This window comes from Hemiscyllium ocellatum, chromosome 9, assembly GCF_020745735.1.
Source record: "Hemiscyllium ocellatum isolate sHemOce1 chromosome 9, sHemOce1.pat.X.cur, whole genome shotgun sequence".
Taxonomy (NCBI): Eukaryota; Metazoa; Chordata; class Chondrichthyes; order Orectolobiformes; family Hemiscylliidae; genus Hemiscyllium; species Hemiscyllium ocellatum.
Window position 1 is genome coordinate 97,744,533 of NC_083409.1, and position 19,568 is coordinate 97,764,100.

The following is a 19,568-nucleotide window of genomic DNA, read 5'->3' on the forward strand; positions in this document are numbered from 1 at the left end:
GCCTCTGGTGAAGCGCTAGTTTTCAGTCCTACTTTCTGTTTGTGTGTCTTGGTCGGTTATGGTAGGTAATATCATTTCCAGTTCTTTTTCTTAGAAGTTGATAAGTGAAATCCAAATTGAATGTGTTTATTGATGGAGTTCCAGTTTGAATTCCAGTCCTTTAGGAATTCCCATCCAATTCTCTTTTTAGCCTGTCATAGGATGGTGTCCTTCTTCATCTGTGTGTAAGGATACGAGTGATAGCTGGTCATGTCTTTTGGTAGCTAGTTGGTGTTAGTGTATCCTGGTGGCCAGTTTCCTGCCTGTCTGTCCAATGCAGTGTTTGTTGCAGTCCTTGCGATGTATTCTGTAAATGACATTTGTTTTGCTGGTTGTTAGTACAGGGTCCTTTAGGTTCATCAGTTGCTGTTTGTGTTAGTAGGTTTGTGGGCTACCATGATGCCAATGGGTCAGAGTAGTATAGTAACCATCTCTGATATAATCGATCTTCAATGTATGGTAGTGTGGCTAGAGTCTCAGGGTATGCTTTGTATTTGGGTTTGTTGTTTAAGAATTGCACCCATTGTTCTATACAGCGTATTCAAACAAACACTACATTGGACAGACAGACAGGAAACTAGCCACCAGGATACACAAACAACTAGCCACCAAAAGACATGACTAGCTATCACTAGTATCCTTACACACAAATGAAGGAGGACAAGTGAAACAGCGACATAGACGGGAATTCCTCGAGGACTGGAATTCAACCCAGAACTCCATCAACAAATACATCAATTTAGACCCCACTTACCAGCCTCTAAGAAAAAGAACTGGAAATGATATCACCAAGATACACAAATAGAAAGCGGGACTGAACGCCAGCGCTTCACCAGAGGCTCACTGATAATGTTACCTAGCATGGTGATGAAACTGCTGAGAACAAACCTACCAGCTCTGCAAGCAAATTTACAACCTGACATTTAGTGATATTACCATTACTGAATCTTCTGCTAGCAACATCCTGGAAGTTAATATTGACCAGAAATTGAACTGGGCCTGTCATACAAATACAATGGCTACAGACGCAGGCCAGAAGCTAGGAATCCACAGCAAGAAAATCCCATCCTGTCTCCCAAAAGCCTACGGCCATGGCACAACTAAGGTGTCTGATGGAAGGCTCACCCTGCAGCTGCAACAACATTCAAGAGGGTTACCACCATTCAGAACAAAGCAGTTCTCACGCACTACAGAAATTCACCAAGGCTCATTAGATAGCATCTTCTGAATTCCCATCATCAGCTAAAAAGTCAGCAGTCGATGCATGGTACACCATCACCTGCAAGGTCCTTCCAAGTCATCCACCATCCTAGCTTAGAAATGTCACTAAAATCTTGGAACCTACACCAAATAAACTGCAGTGGTGTAGCTGTCCACCACCTTCTCTCAAGCAACTAGAAATGGGCAATGAACGTTCACCCAACCAATGACACCCCATTCCACAAATGAATATAAAAACTATTAACTGAGATAGAAGCAAAGTCATATAATAGCATGAGGATGAAAATACACAGTCTTAAGGATAATGGTAATCCATGGATGGAAGGTCAGATCAGAATCAAATGACACCAAAAGTTCTGAATAGACTAGCTTAATCTTGTGGTGCTACCATGCAAAAGGATGGCATTGGTCTTTAGGAAATGGAGTTTGGTGCAGAGAAAAATAGCTTCAGTTTTCTTAGTATTTAATCGGAGAAAATGTCTGTTTAGCCATTGCCAGATATTAAATAAGCAATGTGATGGCAGCAACACAATGGGCAGCACATTAGCTCAGTAGTTAGCACTGCTGCTTCACAACACCGGGGACCCGGGCTCAATTCCAGTCTTGGGTGACTGTCTGTGTGGAGTTTGCACATTCTCCCTGTGTGGGGCTTTCCTCCCGGTGCTCCCATTTCCTCCTACAATCCAAAAATGTGCAGGTCAGGTGAATTGGCTAGTGTTAGATGCAAATTAGTCAGTGAAAAATATAGGGTAGGGAAATCAGCCTGAGTGGGTTACACTTCGGAGGGTCATTGTGGACTTATTGGGCTTCCATACTGTGGAGTGGATTGGTAAAAGATGGTAGTAAGGTAGAGATGGACATCAGCATACAATGTAAAGACTAGTGTTATGCTTTCAGACAATGTTGTCGTTGAGAAACAGAACATGGTTACTGAAAAATCCTTAAGGGAATACCAAAAGGCAGAGAAGAGGAGATACCACTGCAAATGATACACTTGCTGTAATTAGATGGAGAAGAATGGGACAGGGTGAGTGTAGTCTCACCCAGTTGAAAAACAGTGGGGTGTTATTGTAAGAGGAAGTTGACAATAACTTTGTCAAAGGTTGCAAAAGGCTGAGAAGCAGGAGGAGAAAAAGTTTATATTTTGCACAATCATGGAGAAGATCATTTATGATTTTGATGCAATCCATTTCTGTAATGTGATGGAGATCCAATTTGAGGGATTAAGCATGCAGTAATTTATACAGAAAAGTGAAATTAGTACAAAATCAAAATACCACAGATGTTCTTAATCTTGAAATTTGTTTGGATTGTTTACTATTTAACTTTCAGGGAATCACCAGTGCCAGTTAGCTTTATTAATTCATATTAATCATGAAGCTTTAGTATATTATTCAAATAATTTGGGAAAACAGGCAATTGCAAATTTGCAACAAAATTGGTAATAAATTTTCTTGATATGGTGCATCTGAAAAACATGGGAGAAATAAAGTTAAAGACAAGGAGGAAAAATATTCTAATTATTTTTCTGATGGTTTTGGTTTAAGTTTCTATAAAATCAGAAACTACAAGATATGAGTGAAGGAAGAGCAAAGAACATAGGGAGTGGCAGACAATTTTATCTACTGCAATGGAAGATAATTTAGATTTTGAAATTAAATAGCAGTTTGATTTCAAAACAATTGTACATTGTTGAGCAAACAACTGTTTATTTACTATCCAATTAAAATGTATAGTTACTTAGTTGAACATTCTATTCCTGAGATGCTGCCTGGCCTGCTGTGCTTTGACCAGCAACACATTTGCAGCTGAACATTCATTATGACAGCTCAGTATTTAATTTTTTTTGTGGCATGAGCTTTGAAGGATTATGGCAAAATAGATGAATTTCAAGTTTTGTGGATGCCTTTTTTTTCCCTTTTAAAAACATTCCCAATGAAAGGTCACAATTGAACTTTAGGTTGAAAGACCTACAAATATCATGTGACTTCAGCTAATTGCTCAGACTTGCTACACAAATCTCTTTCCTGTGATTTATGGATGCCCTGTTACGATATTGTTTTGGATATCAGTTGAGGAAGGTCAGCCCAGCTTATCTCTCTGCCTTCTGAAACATCTTTGTTTCCCCATGTTAAGTTTGATTGTTCTCCTTAAGAGCAGCTTTGCAATGCTGTTTCCGGAGAAAGCTGCATCGACAAAGACCTCAATCAAAACTGCACTCTTCTCGTGACTTGCACATCTACACAAGATGGATAACCAAATGAACAGTCAACTATTTGCCTATTCCTTCAAGAAACAAGCATCATTTGTCAAAGGTGCTCTCCCTCCACCAAAGTGAATCTCTAGACAGAAGTGGAGTTGCTTCCCTTTACTCTTTGCACGCATGCATGTGTTGCAGTTTATTAAGAGGTGTAAAATTTACATTACAAATTGTGTTGGCCAGTTTTGTCTTTGTTGAATAAATTTGACTTAAATAGAACAATAATGTTGCATTTATTAAAAGAAACCTGCTCGATGGATCTTTTTATTCCAAGTCAAATATAGGGAAAACATACCATTTCATCATTTCTGGTCAATTATATTATTCTGCATACTAAATACCACTTTCATTAAGTACATGTCACACAGAAATGGAAAAGGCTCAACTCCAAATCCAGTAACAAATTTTTGTTCACACTAAGTTGCTCAGTTAGGTTGGACTGAAATCTGCAAATTTTCCAATTTAGCAACAATAAAATTTTTGAACCCCCTTCCATCATTTGGTAACTCTTAAACATCTAACAAAGAATACCAAAAAAAAGTTAGAAAAATTTAGACAAAATAAACACATTCCAAACACTACAAAGCTTTTCATTTGGAAATACTGAGATTTCTAATCTTAACTTTGGTCCCATTGTAAAATAAATTAGAATTACAAATCTAGTTATTAGATGTGAACAAAATGACTTGGGAGTCAGCTGACTTTCACCAACTGTTTAAAAAAAGGTTATAAAGATTGAGTGGCAGACTGATTAAATCAGGGAGAAATAATCCATATTTGTAACACTAAGGATAGATACTGACTGGCAAGGGGCATCAGATTCTGTAACAAAACAAAGTATATTATGTTAGAATATACTCAACAGGTCTAGAAGAACTCGCTGCTCAGCTCACTATCTAGCAAAAACAAACACCAAAAACTGACCAGATATTTATACCTAGAAGATGCAAACACTTTTCTTCTACCCCAAATCTCCTTCCAACCTGAAAAACAGTGTAATTCCATTGAAAATACATCTTTTGTCAAATTAAATCTTACAGAAGCCAATTTAAATTCTTTCAGAGTGAGCATCTTTAAGACTCTAGTAACTATATATTTCATTCTCAGCATTGACCCTACTCTAATCAGCAAGAACTGTAAGAACCTGTATTAGTGTAGCCAAAACAGAAAATATCTTTCAACTGACAAATCCAGAAAACATGATTAACACACCTCTCAATCTACATGGAGTTTTGAAATCACAATAGTTGCAGCATTACATTTAATGTGGAAGCATTCATGGTTAACTTATTAGGAATGACAAAATCAAAACCATACACAAGATATTCAAGCGAAGTTCTACTCAACATCAATTTGAAAATAGCTGGAAAAAGCAGCATATGCTACATATACAAACAGGTCAGCCAGCAGCACCTACAAAATGAAACACCAAGTTTATATTCCACAAATAAGCCTTCATCACATGATCAATTGAAATTTGATAACCAATTTTTCTATATGACGACTAATTTCTTGTGCATTAAGAGTTTGCAGCTTTTATAAGATGTCAATTTGTCTAACTTTACTGTTTATATTATTTATAAAATCTTTCTACCTTAATTGAGTTCAACATTTTCAGGCTTCTTAAAAAAATTTTGGGAATGGCTGATGAATCAGTTGGTCTTTCCCTGCCATTGATTTTGCATTTTGTACTGGAATATACTGCATTTCAAGCAATATAGATTATATAATCGAATGGTTACTGTTTAGCGTAAATGGACAAATCAAAATGTCAAAAGGATACTTCAGCTTCCAATACAACATTGTGCAAAATCTAACATTAATAACTAGCTCCATTTTCTATACTGCTGGAAAATAACAGATTTGAGTGAAATTGGGAGGATAGTACAGATCAATTGTACCTGGCTGTATACATTTATGTACAGAGGTTGATACCTAACCTGATTCAGTGTCATTGCTATCTGAAGAACTAGATTCACTACTGCTGCTGTCACTTTCAGAGTCTGAGGAACTGCTGCTGCTTTCACTTAATCTTGAACATTGGCCCATATCTATAGCTGGATTATTCTTCTGAGCTGTAAAAAAAAGTCAAAACATTTAATTTGAAGACAAAAAGAAAGGGCATGGTATTACAGTTTAAGCATACCAAGTACATACAGTTTTTTTGTTTTTTTCCAGCGTTCAGGTGCCCACTCACATCCTGTAATCTTTTTTCCAGCTCTTGCTTTTTCTCCAGTTGAATTTCTTCTTTAGATTTTCCTGAAGACTTTTTAGCTACATAATGCAGTATCCAAAAATGCATTAGACTCAGCATCATTCTAGATGAGAATATCTATACTGTCGAATTTCATACTTACGGAAAGTTTTTCTTTGCTTTTTTCTTAGACAAGTATTAACATGTCTTTCCAGGTCTCTCAATGTAGAGGACTTTAAAGTTTCAAAGTCAATTTCTATCTCATCTGGATTAGAGTCCTTTAAGGACGGTTCTCGTGCCTGTATTATATGAACGATGCGCCCCAATTTGTCACCAGGAAGCTTGTTTATATCAAGACTTAATCGTCTCTTTTCATCATAAGACATTGGCTTAGCATCATCTTCTGATTCACACACTGGCATATGCTGCTTAATTTTCTTTGATGTTCTGCATTATAAAATGCATTTATTTAAATAGATCCAGTCAATAAAAGATGCATTATAAACATTTCTTGCCTATGTATGGAAACTCAAAGCTGCAATGCTTGGCTGTGATGATGGAATCAGATTTTTATAAAATTGAGCACAGTTAAATATATGCTTCACAGAATCAGAATAATTACTTATTTGGTCCACAGGCCATCACTAAAACAGCCATTAAAATATAATTTGTTTATGGAGTTTTCTTGTAGAAATGTTTACAATGCTGAATGTTACAGTCTGTAATCGACAGCAATATAATTTGTAAGCAGTTGTCCGAATGGGTCACAAAGTTGCAGTTACAAGACCCATGATTAAGTACAGTAGCACCTCGACTTATGAACTTAATCCATTCTGGGACCCGGTTCGTGAACCGAATCAATTTTTCCATTGTTCAGATATAGAGTAAGAATGCTTGGACGTAGCAACGAACGCTGTTCGCAGTGCACGCGCCAAAGACGAACTGAATGAAGTCACGTGGGGCCCAAGAGCTTTTGCATTCAACAAGCGTGTAGCAAAGCAGAACAATGAAACCACGTGGTCGCTCACAGGCTTTTTGCATTCGTACCTTCGTTGGTACCTTGAATTTTGTACATACGGTGAAGCAAAATTTTACGTACAATCCTGTTCATAAATGGGGTCGTTCATATGTCGAGGCGCTACTGTATTATAATTGGGATCATTTTATTTATTTACATTGTTTCAACAATAATGGTCAACCTCCTGGTGATTATGCAAACTAGGAGCAAGAATAGGTCACTCAGCTGTCACACCTGCTGGGATGTAAGAAAATAATGGATAACTAGAATATTCTATTTTCCCATCTACCAGAAATAACACTTTACCTCCTTATCAAGAATCTGGTCTCTCGGTCACCATAAACACAAAGACTGTGTGTGTGTGCGTGTGTGTGTGTGTGTGTGTGAAGTGATCTCCAGTTCTATATTGTGCCACAAAAGGAAACATCCTTTCTAAATGCACGAGTCTGCCTTGTGCGATCTTTCCTCATCCCTCCTGAAGGGTTTATGCCCTTCTCCTGCTCCTCGGATACTACCTGACCTGCTGTGCTTTTCCAGCATCACACTCGACTCTGATCTCCAGCATCACACTCGACTCTGATCTCCAGCATCTGCAGTCCTCTCACTTTCTCCTCATAAGATAACCTGCCTAGTCCAAGGATTAGTCTAATAAAACATCTCTGAACTACTTCCAAATTTATATTCTTCCTTAAATAAAGAAATCAATACCCTGTGCAGTACTCTACATGAAGTTTCAAATGTTTCATATAACTGAAGCAGAACCTCCTTAATTTTGCATTCAACTCATTTGCAATGAAAGCATTCTGTCAGACCTGTCTTATTGTTTACTATGCCTACATGCTAACCTTTTGCAATTCATACATTAGGAAATAGAAGATGACAATTAATTGCAGAAATTCCAAAACTCAACTGGCCTTCAAGAAGTTAGGGGAGTGACAAGCAAAAGCATAGAATCAATGGTTTTGTCAATCATGATCAAGAACAGTTCACACAATATGAAATACCATTGCAGTAGAACACAAGATTTAATATTGTTCCTGTTTAAGGTTCCTTGAGCCTATTCTGCTATTCATTATGAACAAAACTGACCTGTTCCACACAACTCAATTCTCTGATAAACTGGAGTATCAATGTCTTAGCCTTTAATATAATCAACCTTTAAGTACTGACAACTCAAATCTTGAATCCAAAAATCTAAACTCTCAATTTTGAATGAAGAAATTTCAAACCATTTTACACTTTACCCTGAGACTGTGTCCCAATGCATTAGATTCTTCAGTCAGAGGTGGTAACTTCTATGTCCACTCAAGCTTCTTCAGAATTATGTAAGCTTCAATGAGATCACATCTCACTCAACTCCGACTCTATGCTTTCTTTTTTTTTAAAAATAGGCCAAATAAACTATTTCTCATACCAGGTACAAATCCAGTAAAACATGTGACAAAACAATTACCCTTGGCAAAACATCTTTGCCTCCTGAAGGTTACTGCCTTCCAACACCAACATATAGGTGGTAGATCAGCACAGTAAAACTGTTCATGACAGGTTAAAATAAAAAAGGTACTGTCTAAAAACTTAGAGGGACAATTTATTGCCAATTTTACTGGTCCTTTATGGGTTTCCAAGATTTGCCTTTACTGGTTGTAATAATGCCATGAATTCAGCAACCAGTGTTCAATTGATAACCTCTTGTTGAGGATGAGTTTTACACACTTTGGTAAGGCCCATGGCAGAACAATGGAAAATGGTCCAGCAGATTATAAAAGTTTAGTCATCAGGTATATTCAAGACTGAGATTGATAGATTTGCAGGAACTAATAACATCAGGGGATATAGGGCTAGTACAGGTAAATGGCATTAGGTAGATGATCAACCATGATCTTGAATGGCAGAGCAAGCTCAAGCAGGCTGAAGAGAGATGAGACTGGTGCTGAAAAAGCACAGCAGGTCAGGCAGCATCCGAGGAGCAGGAAGATTGACATTTCGGGCAGGAGACCTTCTTGATGAATGTCTCCTGCCCGAAACGTCGATTTTCTTGCATTTCCAGCACCACTCTAATCTTGACTCTAATCTCCAGCATTTGCCCTCCTCAGTTGCACCTCAAGAGGCTGAATAGTCTGCTCATGTTACAAACCAGGGTGAATCAGAATTCTGCACATTCTTCATGATGCAAAATAGTGATTTCAGTTTTTACAATTAATAAATCAAGTCATTAAAGACAACTTCCTTGTACTTTTTGCTCCAGTAAGCAAGGCTGTTTCAACAAACATATTAGTCAAGTACCATTGTGTACTTTTTGCATGCTATTTAAACTAAAAAAAATTCAATCAGATAAATTGATAAATTAACAGCGTCGGATGTACAGCAAGGAAACAGACCATTCAGTCCACCTTGTCCATGCCAACCAGATGTCCTAAAATTAATCTCATCCTCATTTGCCAGAACTTGGCCCATATCCTTCTAAACCCTTTCCATTCATGCACCCTTCAGATGCCTTTTAAAATGTTGTAATTGTAGCAGGTTCCAGCACTTCCTCTTGCAGCTCATTCCATAAATGCATCACCCTTTGTGTGAAAAAGTTGCCCGGGGTCTCTTTTTTAAATACATATTTTTATTGAAAAAATACAGGAAAATTTTTAAACTTTTTATAAACTTACAAAATAACACAGACAAATATAAATGCTAACATTCTATTAAATAGTCAATAAATAACCAAAACACAACAGACACAAATGAAAATAAACCACTCAACTAGGAACTAATTTAATGTACAAATAACCAAAGCATAACAGAATATCTTACATTACTCAAAAAAAGAGAGATAATACAGTAAATAAATAATGAAGTACAAGCTCAGAGTGAATTAACATCAAGATTTAATAATAAAACCCGTATTCATATGGGATTCCTCCCCTGGGAGCCCCCGGACCAGCCAGAACCACTACCACAACTAGATAAAAGCCCTTAACAATATGGCCAAAATATCTGTATCTATATAGTTCAGGATGGGCTGCCATATTTTATAGAATTATTCAGTTTCTTGGTGCACCATATTTGTGAGGAAGTCAAGGAGAATACATTCCATGATTAACCTGTGCCAATTCGAAAGTCCTGGAGGGCCCTCAGCTACCCAATTTATTAAGATATTTTTCCTTGTACAAAAGGAGAGAATGGAAAATAATTTCCTCCCATGCACACTCAAGGGGGCGCAGGTTCGAAAAGCCAAGGAGAAGAGATACAGATCTACTCCAATTTCTGCTCCCAAGATTTCTGTCAGCACATTTGCTACTCTGGTCCAGTATTTACAGATCTTATGACATCGCCATAAGCAGTGTGTGAGAATGCCCACTTCTATTTTACATTTAGGACACACTGGAGATGTCCATGCTCTAAATTTTGCCAATCGTTCCCGTGCTATATGAGTCCTATGGAGTATCTTTAGTAGGATGGCTTGTGTTCTATTACAAATGGGAGATCTTTCTGGCATTTTCCCAGATGTCGCCCCACATCTCTAAACAGATTTCCAACCCCAATTCCTGATTCTATGTTTTAAACAACTGTTCCATGTCTTTCCATACTTCTTTCTGTATGGAGTGATAAAGAGTGCTGACTGAGGGTGGACCCATTGGCCATACCACACTTTCCCTATCCGATTTAGAAGAGCTATCCAATAATGTGGTCTTCTTCTGTATATAATCTCGAATTTGGAAATATCGATAAAGGTCTCCATTAGGCAGTCCAAATTTCTGGTGCAGCTGTTCAAAAGACATCATAACCTCCCCATTGAACAGATCCCCTGAAGCAAGAAATATCCCTGGACCTCCAGGTTCTAAATGTAGGGTCTGTGCACCCCAGTTGAAAATCCCATGCTCCCACTATAGGAGTGTAAGGAGAGGTTTTTTAGTGAATTACCCTTGTCTTGCATTATCCTCCAAGTTTTAATTGTATTTAATACAATGGGTTTTATAATGGTCCATAATGACTTTCATCTTATCTAAAAATAAGAGATCAACGAGGGGACACTGCTCGAGAAGCCTCAATGTCCAGCCAGATTGATTGCGGGTCACACGAGACCCAGTCGGGTACATTGCTTAGAGAACTCAGCTGGTACTTTCTAAAGTCTGGAAAATCCAGTCCTCCCCTTGCTTGTGGGAGCTGCAGCTTCTTTCATTTAATAAACAGCCGTCTATGAAGCCAAATGAAAGAACCAAGCCAACCGTATAGTTTATGCAATGCCAGCCTCGGGAGCATTCTCACAGGGTATAAGAGACGAGACAAAATATTCCTTTTAATTAGAGCTATTCTGCCTAACCAAGATATCAGGAGATCCCTGCAGCGTTGAAGATCTTTATCCTCTCTAATAGGTGCACAAGATTGGCTTTGTACAGTTGACCAAAAACTGGGGTGATAAAAATCCCTAAATATAAAATACCATCCAGAGACCACCGAAAGGGAAAGCAAAAACCGTCCAATAAATTGGACATACTAGCGAGACCGCCCATCAGCATGGCCACCGATTTTGTTAAATTGATTTTGCAGCCTGAGAACGCACTGAATAAATTAATTTCTTGGATCAAGCAGGCACAGATATCAAAGGATTACTAAGAAAAAGAAGATCATCTGCATAAAAAGGTAATTTTATGTTTACCTGAACCAACTTTTGGACCCATTATATCAGAATCGGCCCGTATATCTTCCGCTAGTGGTCCAATTATTAGCGTAAATAATAGCAGTGAGAGGGAACATCCCTGACGACAGCCCCTACCCACACTGAAGCTATCAGAACCTAAACCATTAGTAATCACAGCCACTTTGGGGTCACTGTACAGTATTGAGACCCATTTAGCAAATAGCACTCCGACACTGAATTTTTCCAGTATGTAAGACAGATATGACCATTCAACCCAATCGAATGCTTTCTCCACATCTAAAGAGACTACTATTCCCGGTATTCTTTCCTGATGACAGACTTGAATCACATTTAAAACCCTTCTAATATTATTAGATGGTCTGCGGCCCTTGATAAACCCCATCTGATCCTCTTTTATAACGTATGGTAGAACCCTCTCCAGCCTTAATGCTAATGTTTTAGAAAGAATTTTAAAAAATCTACATTTGGCAAAGATATTGGCTTGTATGACGTGCAATCTTCTGGGGCCTTTCCTTTAAGGATGAAAGAAATATTTGCTTCTCTCAAAAGGTGGGAGGCAGCCCAGACCATATGAATAATTGTACATGTCTACAAGTGGACCAGCCAGTACCCCTTTAAACTTTGTAGAATTCAGCCTGGAATCCATCTGCGCCAGGTGCTTTACCACTCTGAAGCTGCCCGATTGCATCAAGTATTTCCTGGGTTGTCAGGGGGGCATTCAGGATCAACCCCTGTTCCTGGTTAAGTCCGGAAAGGCCAGGCTTTTAAAAAAAGGACTCCATCTTCTTAGCGCTGTCTTCACAATCCTGTGATTTATACAGATCAGAATAAAACTTTCTGAAGGCTGTATTGATCCTTTTCTGGTCATGAGTCAAAGTAATCAAAGTACCAGCACTTTCCCTAACAAATGCGACAGCTTGAGGGGCCTTTTTCCTTCTGGAAAGATAGGCTAGGTATCTACCAGGCTTATTGTCGTATTCATATTGTCTTTGTTTTGCAAATAATAGTTCCCTCTTTGCAGTTTGGGTAAGTGCGGTACTCAAGGTTGTCCTAAGAGCTGTAATTCTTTGTAATTTAGCAATGGAGGGCCTATCAATATGTGCTATCTCAGCTGCCTTCAAACGAGCCTCGTGCTGCTGTTCTCCCTTTAGTTGTGTTGCAGAGTTATGAAATAATGAGACCTCGCACATAGGCCTTAATGGTCTCCCACATCATCGACGGGTTACTGGCCATGCCTAAATTAGTTTCCAAAAAGGTTTTAAATTCTTGAGAGAAATATTTTATGAATTTATTATCCTTCATTAAGAAGGAATCTTAACGAATCTTAACGATACGCTTGTCTCATCGTCCCTAGTCTTAACTTCCATAAATACTGGAGCATGATCAGAGATTATTACATTACCTATTTTGCAGAATAATATGGAGTTCAAAAAGGTCAAGGGAACAAAAAACATCAATTCTAGTATGACACTTGTGGGTTATAGTAGAAAATAAAGTCTCTGCCCTGCAGATAAAGGCACCTCCACACATCTATTAACCCTAGCTCCTTATTCAAATCTGTCAATTGTCTGGATCTAGGAGATATACCCGCAGTACTCTTGGGTATCCTCTCTATCTCTGAGTCCATAGTACAATTAAAATCTCCTCCTATAATTGTGAGACGAGCCCCAAAAGCCATCAATTTGGAGAACGCTTCTGTTATAAATTTGAAGGGGTGTGCCAGGGGACAATAAAGATTCAAAATTCCATACTCCTCTCCATTTATAGAGCTTTGATCAGTATATACCATTCAGATTCATCTTTTATCTGATTTAAGATTTTGAAAGGAAGGTTCTTCCGAATGAGAATGACTATGCCCCTAGTTTTGGGGCTAAAAGATGAAAAGAAGGCCTGACCGAATCCTCCTTGTTGTAATTTTAAAGTGCTCTTTATCCAGTAAGTGCGTCTCCTGTAAGAGAGCTATATTAACCCTTTCTTTTTGAGGTTTGATAGTATTTTCTTCCTTTTGATTGGAGAATTACTCCCCTTGACATTCTAGGTACACCACCTAATCGAATGACTAACCATGATCGTCCAGGCAAGTCAGAGATCCCCTGGGAGGAAGAACCCCACCCAAAACACCCCAAGCACAGACCGTAGAAAATTCACACGAGTAGAAATGCTTTAATACTCCAATGCCATTAAGTTAAAAACTAATTTCTAAACAAGAAAAATATAAAACACATTTAAAAGGAGACTTTCCCCCTGTCCCCAGGGGGCATCACGACTTATCAATAAACCCACTGTATCCTCTCCCAACCAGTGGCCCGCCTTCGACCCAGACACTTGAGAGAATAAATTCACGTGTACTATTAAATGAAATTTTAACTTGAGTGCCCCACCCTCCACACCCCCACCCACACTTGAATACGTTTAGTAAAGATAATACAAACATATAAAACCATAAAGTTACAATCCCAGCCAGTAATAAAAGAACCCCACTCTGAAAAAAAATTTGAAGTAAGACAGAGCGAATGCCTCTCTCCACCCCGCCCCCCATCCCCAACACGAATCAACTAAGCCGCCAGGCCTGTAAACAATAAGAAAATCGCAGAGTAGGTAACAAATAAATAAGCCCCCCCTCCCTGCTCCCCAGAGACAATATTAAACAATAAAGGGGATGAAAAGAGAAAGAAAAGATGAACCAGGGAAAGAGGGGGCAAAATAGCATCATTAGCCATACGGTTTAATTCTTATAGTCTATTTAAGAGAGTCCAAAGATTCTTTAGCCTTCTCGGTTGATCCGAAGTTATAAACAAATCCTGTTTATAACTGAAGTGCAGCGTTGCTGGGTAACGCAAGGAATATTGGATGTTTAAGTGTCTCAGATGCTTCTTCGCCTCATCAAATGCCCTCCTTTTGTGGAGCACAGCTGGAGAAAAATCCTGGAATAGCATAATCCTAGAGCTCTTGTACACTATGGCCTGGGGAATCCTTCCCCAGGATTCAAGCAGCTTCCAGGAGCATCCATTTCTCTCTGTAGCATTGGAGCTGGAACAGGACCAGGCAGGGGTGCTGGTCCGACCCGGGCCTGCTTATAGCAACCCAGTGGGCCCCCTACTCTGCCCACACTTGACCTAATCCGGATTCCAGCTTTAATATTTCAGGGAGCCAATGCTCCAAAAAAAAAAACACAGCCAGCTGGCCTTTCTCTTCCCATTCGGGAAGGCCCAGCAATTGAATTTTTTTTGATGACCTAGATTATCGAGGTTGATGTGCTCCTCTAAGTTCCAGACTTGTGTTCGAGAGCCTGGACCCGGCCCATGGCCGATTCAGTGGCAGTCTCCGAGGTCGTGGCCTTTAGCTCTGCCCCTCCAATGCGATGTTCGTGCTATTCAATTTCTCGGTCGTGCTTTTGCAGCGCGACCAAGAGTTCCTCCCACCTGCCCCTGGATTCTTCGATGAAGGCACCGATCCTCTCCTGCAGCTTGTTAGTAAGGAGATCAGGCTCGCCTCTGCAGCTAAGTCCCCCCGAGGCGGTCGCGAATGTCTCTGCCGCTGCTGGAGGGAGTAGGGGAGGGGTCCCTGCCTGTTGCGAGTTGTGGCCATTTTTTCCTTTAGTAATTTTAAGCACAGCACCAAACTGTTCATGTTTGGTGCTAAATTACTAAATATGCTGGGTAAAAGTTATTTTAAATGTTTTAGAGGACGTGGTGGAGGCAGACACCCCACTTTGCCTGACTCAGACTTGCTAGGTTGCCGCCATCTTGAATCTCCTCCCCGAGGTCCCTTTTAAATCTCTCTCCTCCAACCCTAAACCTATGCCCTCTAGTTCTGGACTCCATCACCCCAGGGAAAAGATCTTGTGTTTACCCTATCCATGCCCCTCATGATTTTATAAACCTCCTTTAAAAAGTCACCCCCTCAACCTCCAACACTCCAGGGAAAATAGCCCCAGCCTAAATCAGTCTCTCCCTCCAAGCCCAGCAACATCCTTGTAAATCTTCTGAACCTTTTCAAGTTTCACAACAGGAGTCCTATAGGAGGGAGACCAGAATTGCACACAATATTCTAAAAATGGCCTAATCAATGTCCCTAAAAGCCACAACATGACCTCAACTCCTATACTCAATGCTCTGACTAATAAAGGAAAACATACTAAACATCTTTATGAAAAAAAACTTTTTCCTCCCCCAATTACAGGGCTTTATCAGCAGGTCAACAACCTGAAATGTTGTTGTCCCTCTTTCCATAGATGCAGCTTTGCCAGCCCTATTCAACATATTCCATTTTCAAATTTTCAACATAGTCAGTACTTGATGGTGGCAGAGTATAACACTTCAGCCAGAGCTCCTCTGCTACACTTGTTCTCTTTTCAACTTTTGACTTACCCAGAGGGAATGGAGGTGATGACTCTAGACCAGAAGCCGCCGATGAGTCACAGAAGAGAGTTGACAGAGCAGAGGCCAGCAAGGGGGGAATGCAAGCCCCGGAGAAAATTTACCTTGAAGCAGCGATGAGCTGGTACAGAGCAAACTGGAGGCTTGCAGCAGAGCGGAGCAGAACAGTTGTTGGACTGGGGCCCAGTACGATTATCTGTGAAAGCCCCTATGCGGAGGTACTGCCATGTAATGGGGTTGCAGTGAGAAAGAGAGAGACTCAGTGAAATCCTTGTATAAAAGAGGAGGGAGAACTTCAAGGCAGGCATCCTTAAGAGGATTCACAGTAAGGTTAAAATCAACAAGGTGGAGGTAGGTACTGCAGATGCTGGAGATTAAATTCAAGATTAGAGTAGTGCTGGAAAAGCATAGCAGGTCAGGCAGTATCCCGAGGAGCAGGAAAATCAATGTTTTGATTTTATAGCCCTTCATCAGGACTGTAACTTTTATCCTTTTAACTATGTCATACTTCTATGTTATACTATGAATTACTAAATTAAATGTAACTATTTTTTCTTTTTTTATCCCTCCTTTTGTATTGAAGACTTTTACTTGAGTACACCGTACCCAAGATGGCATCATAAGAGGTGACATTGTAACATTCACTGTACTCCCCTGTACTTGAGGACACGTGACAAAAGGATAGTCTATTGTTTTGCTTTTTATAACTTTGGTATATTAAGCTGACCCACTGAAGTTAATCATCCCGAGTACATTCTGCACCCTCAGTGCTTCCAAGTGATGGTCAAAACTGGAACATGGGTGGCACGTTTTAAAAATCATCATTTGCTATGGAGCATTTCACAGAAGATCCCAGAATGCAACTGATGCATTATGAATTTTTTTTCTAACTTGAAAGAAATGAAAAGCACGGGTTGCTGTTCCATTTGCCAGGTCACTTTAGCTTACCTTAATATTAAATAAAATAACAACATTTTAAAATCAAACTGCAGAAGTTGATTTTAAAAGCAAATGTTTTTACTAGATTTAAAAGAAGAACTATTGACAACAAAATAGGACAACATTCTCACTCGTACTTTACAATCTAAGCGCATCAGTGTCTTCAGGAATAGAATTTCTGCTATTTGGAAAATATGGTGACAAAAATCCACTTGTACCTTCTTTCCTCAGAGCTTTTCTTGTATTTCTTTTTCTGCAATTGCTTGGATTTAGTTTTCTTCCTTTCACAGTTTTTCTTAAATTTCTTATTTTTTCTCCTCCTTTCCTTTTTGACTTTCTTCTTTTTCTTCAGTCTAGACAGTGGAGCTCGAGTTAACGCTTTGAGCTGATCATGCACGGCTTTCAACTGTGGAAGATCATATTGAAAGTAGTCAAAATCTCCACATAGTGAGTTAATATTGCCATACTGAGTTTGATTATCTCCAAAACTAGTTGTCAGAACAAAATTGATTTGGCCTGCCTGCTCTCTGCCCCATTCTCCTGAACAGCACAATAACCTGAGATTCCTTTGTAGATTAAAATCTGTCGACTTCAGCACGGAACCCATTTTCAACTCAATATCCATTGCTCTGTTGGAGAGAATTCCAAGAACTGACAGTCCGAGAAACAAAATTCTCCTCACGGGCCTTTTAAATGGAAGCTTCCAGATTTTTGAATTCTGGATATCAGAATCTCATTTGCTGTGAACAGCCAATGGAAAATGCTACATAATACAATCTGCCAGTTTGTGTCATATAGTGAACAGACTTGCCATCACACCAGTACAGAAATTCATACTTTTTTAATGCATTCATGAGATGCCAGCTGTGCTGTTTGGGCCACATTTATTGTCCATTCTGAACTACCCTTGACAATATGTGCAGAGCTGCCTTCTTGGAACACTACACAGTCCATTTGGTGCAGGTACACCCACAATTCTGTTAGGCAGGAAGTACCATAATTTTGACCCAGTGACAGAGGAAATAGCATATATTTCCAAGTTAGGTTGGTGATTTGTTTAAAGGGGATCTTCTAGGAGGCAGAGTCTAATTTACCTGCTGGCCTTATCCTATTGGCTCTGGGGTTAGAAGTACTGTCCAATTAGCTTTGGTGAATATCTGCAGTGACTCTTGTATAAAAGGTACATACTGCTACTGAGCATCAGTGGTGGAGGTAGAGAATGCTTGTTCATGTGGTGCCAAATCAAGTGTGTTGCTTTGACCTAGATTGTATCAATCTTCTTGACTGTTGTGGTCTAATTCAGACAAGTGGGTAGTATTTCATCACATTCCTGACTATGATTTGTAGATCACAGATGTACTTTATCCTCTGCAGAGTTCTGAACTTCTAACCTGGTCTTACAGCCATAGTACTTTTTTGGTCATTGTAGTTCAGTTTTTTGACTATTGTAATCTCCAGGATGTTTCTAGTGGGGGATTCAGGGATGATAATGAAAGTCAAGTGAGTGGTACAGGATTTTTGTTTTGAAAATTCATTTGTGGGAAGTGAGAAGTGGGTATTGCTAGCTGGGTCAGCATTTATTGCCAGTCCTTTGATGCCCTTGCAGCGGTGAGCAAACTCCTACAAAGTAGGGTCTCCCTCCCTCCTCTAACCTAGATTAGATTAGATTAGACTTACAGTGTGGAAACAGGCCCTTCGGCCCAACAAGTCCACACCGACCCGCCGAAGCGCAACCCACCCATACCCCTACATTTACCCCTTACCTAACACTACGGGCAATTTAGCTTGGCCAATTCACCTGACCCGCACATCTTTGGACTGTGGGAGGAAACCGGAGCACCCGGAGGAAACCCACGCAGACACGGGGAGAACGTGCAAACTCCACACAGTCAGTCGCCTGAGTCGGGAATTGAACCCGGGTCTACAGGCGCTGTGAGGCAGCAGTGCTAACCACTGTGCCACCGTGCCGCCCAACCTAAATTAAGAGTCCACAGACTTGCTACAAAAAGAGGGTCTAAGGAAGTTTTTATTCGAAGAGTGAGGCTTCAACTCAGGAGTCTTTGACAAGGAGGTTGAATGAAGTGATTATGCCATAGTTGAAGAGGGTGAAGACACAACTGCCAAACTGGTTCAGTGCGCTACGTGCTTGATGTGGGAGGTCAACGACTCTGGTGTGTCTGGCTCGTATATGTTTGGAAACTGTGTGCACATTCAGCTATTGACCGAGCACAGGTGACCGACTGTGTGGAGTTTGCACGTTCTCCCCGTGTCTGTGTGGGTTTCTTCCGGGTGCTCCGGTTTCCTCCCTCAGTCCAAAGATGTGCAGGTCAGGTGAATTGGCCATGCTAAATTGCCCGTAGTGTTAGGTGAAGGAGTAAATGTAGGGGTATGGTGGGTCGGTGTGGGCTTGTTGGGCCAAAGGGCCTGTTTCCACACTAAGTAATCTAATCTCACAAGAAATATTGCAGCGCTGATGAAAGAACTCGGGGACCTTAGGCTCATCCAAGAGAACAAGATCTTTCTGGACAAGACCTTCAGCGAGATTATTACACCAATCATGCCAGAAGAGAGCGGACGATGAGGAAGGCAGAGAGGAGACAGGTGCAAGAGACCCCAGGAGAAGTACCTGTCAGGAACAAGTTGAAGCTTTTGGAAACAGTAGAGACTGATGACACTGCCAGTCCGCAAAGCGGCCAGGTCTGTCAATCAAAAGTTGGCGCAGAGGCAGAGTGGAAGAGTCAGACATCGCACAGAGCCATGGTAATAGGGGACTCCATCATGAGGGGAACTGACCGGGGTTTTTGTGGCAGCAGATGGGATTTAAGGATGGTGTGTTGTCTTCCTGGTGCCAGGGTGAAAGACATCAC

General features: G+C 40.1%; 1 protein-coding gene across 1 annotated transcript in view; it reads right to left on the bottom strand.

Annotated features, from left to right (window-relative positions):
* Positions 1-5,455: 5,455 nt before the first annotated feature.
* Positions 5,456-19,568, bottom strand: part of brdt (bromodomain, testis-specific) — a 54,269-nt gene continuing 40,156 nt past the window's right edge. Inside the window, exons 8-11 of the mRNA XM_060829603.1 lie at positions 16,920-17,107; positions 5,878-6,161; positions 5,678-5,794; positions 5,456-5,595 (exon numbers count right to left, since the gene is read on the bottom strand). Coding sequence (XP_060685586.1) covers positions 5,456-5,595; positions 5,678-5,794; positions 5,878-6,161; positions 16,920-17,107 — 729 coding nt within the window. The remainder of the gene's footprint in view (positions 5,596-5,677; positions 5,795-5,877; positions 6,162-16,919; positions 17,108-19,568) is intronic.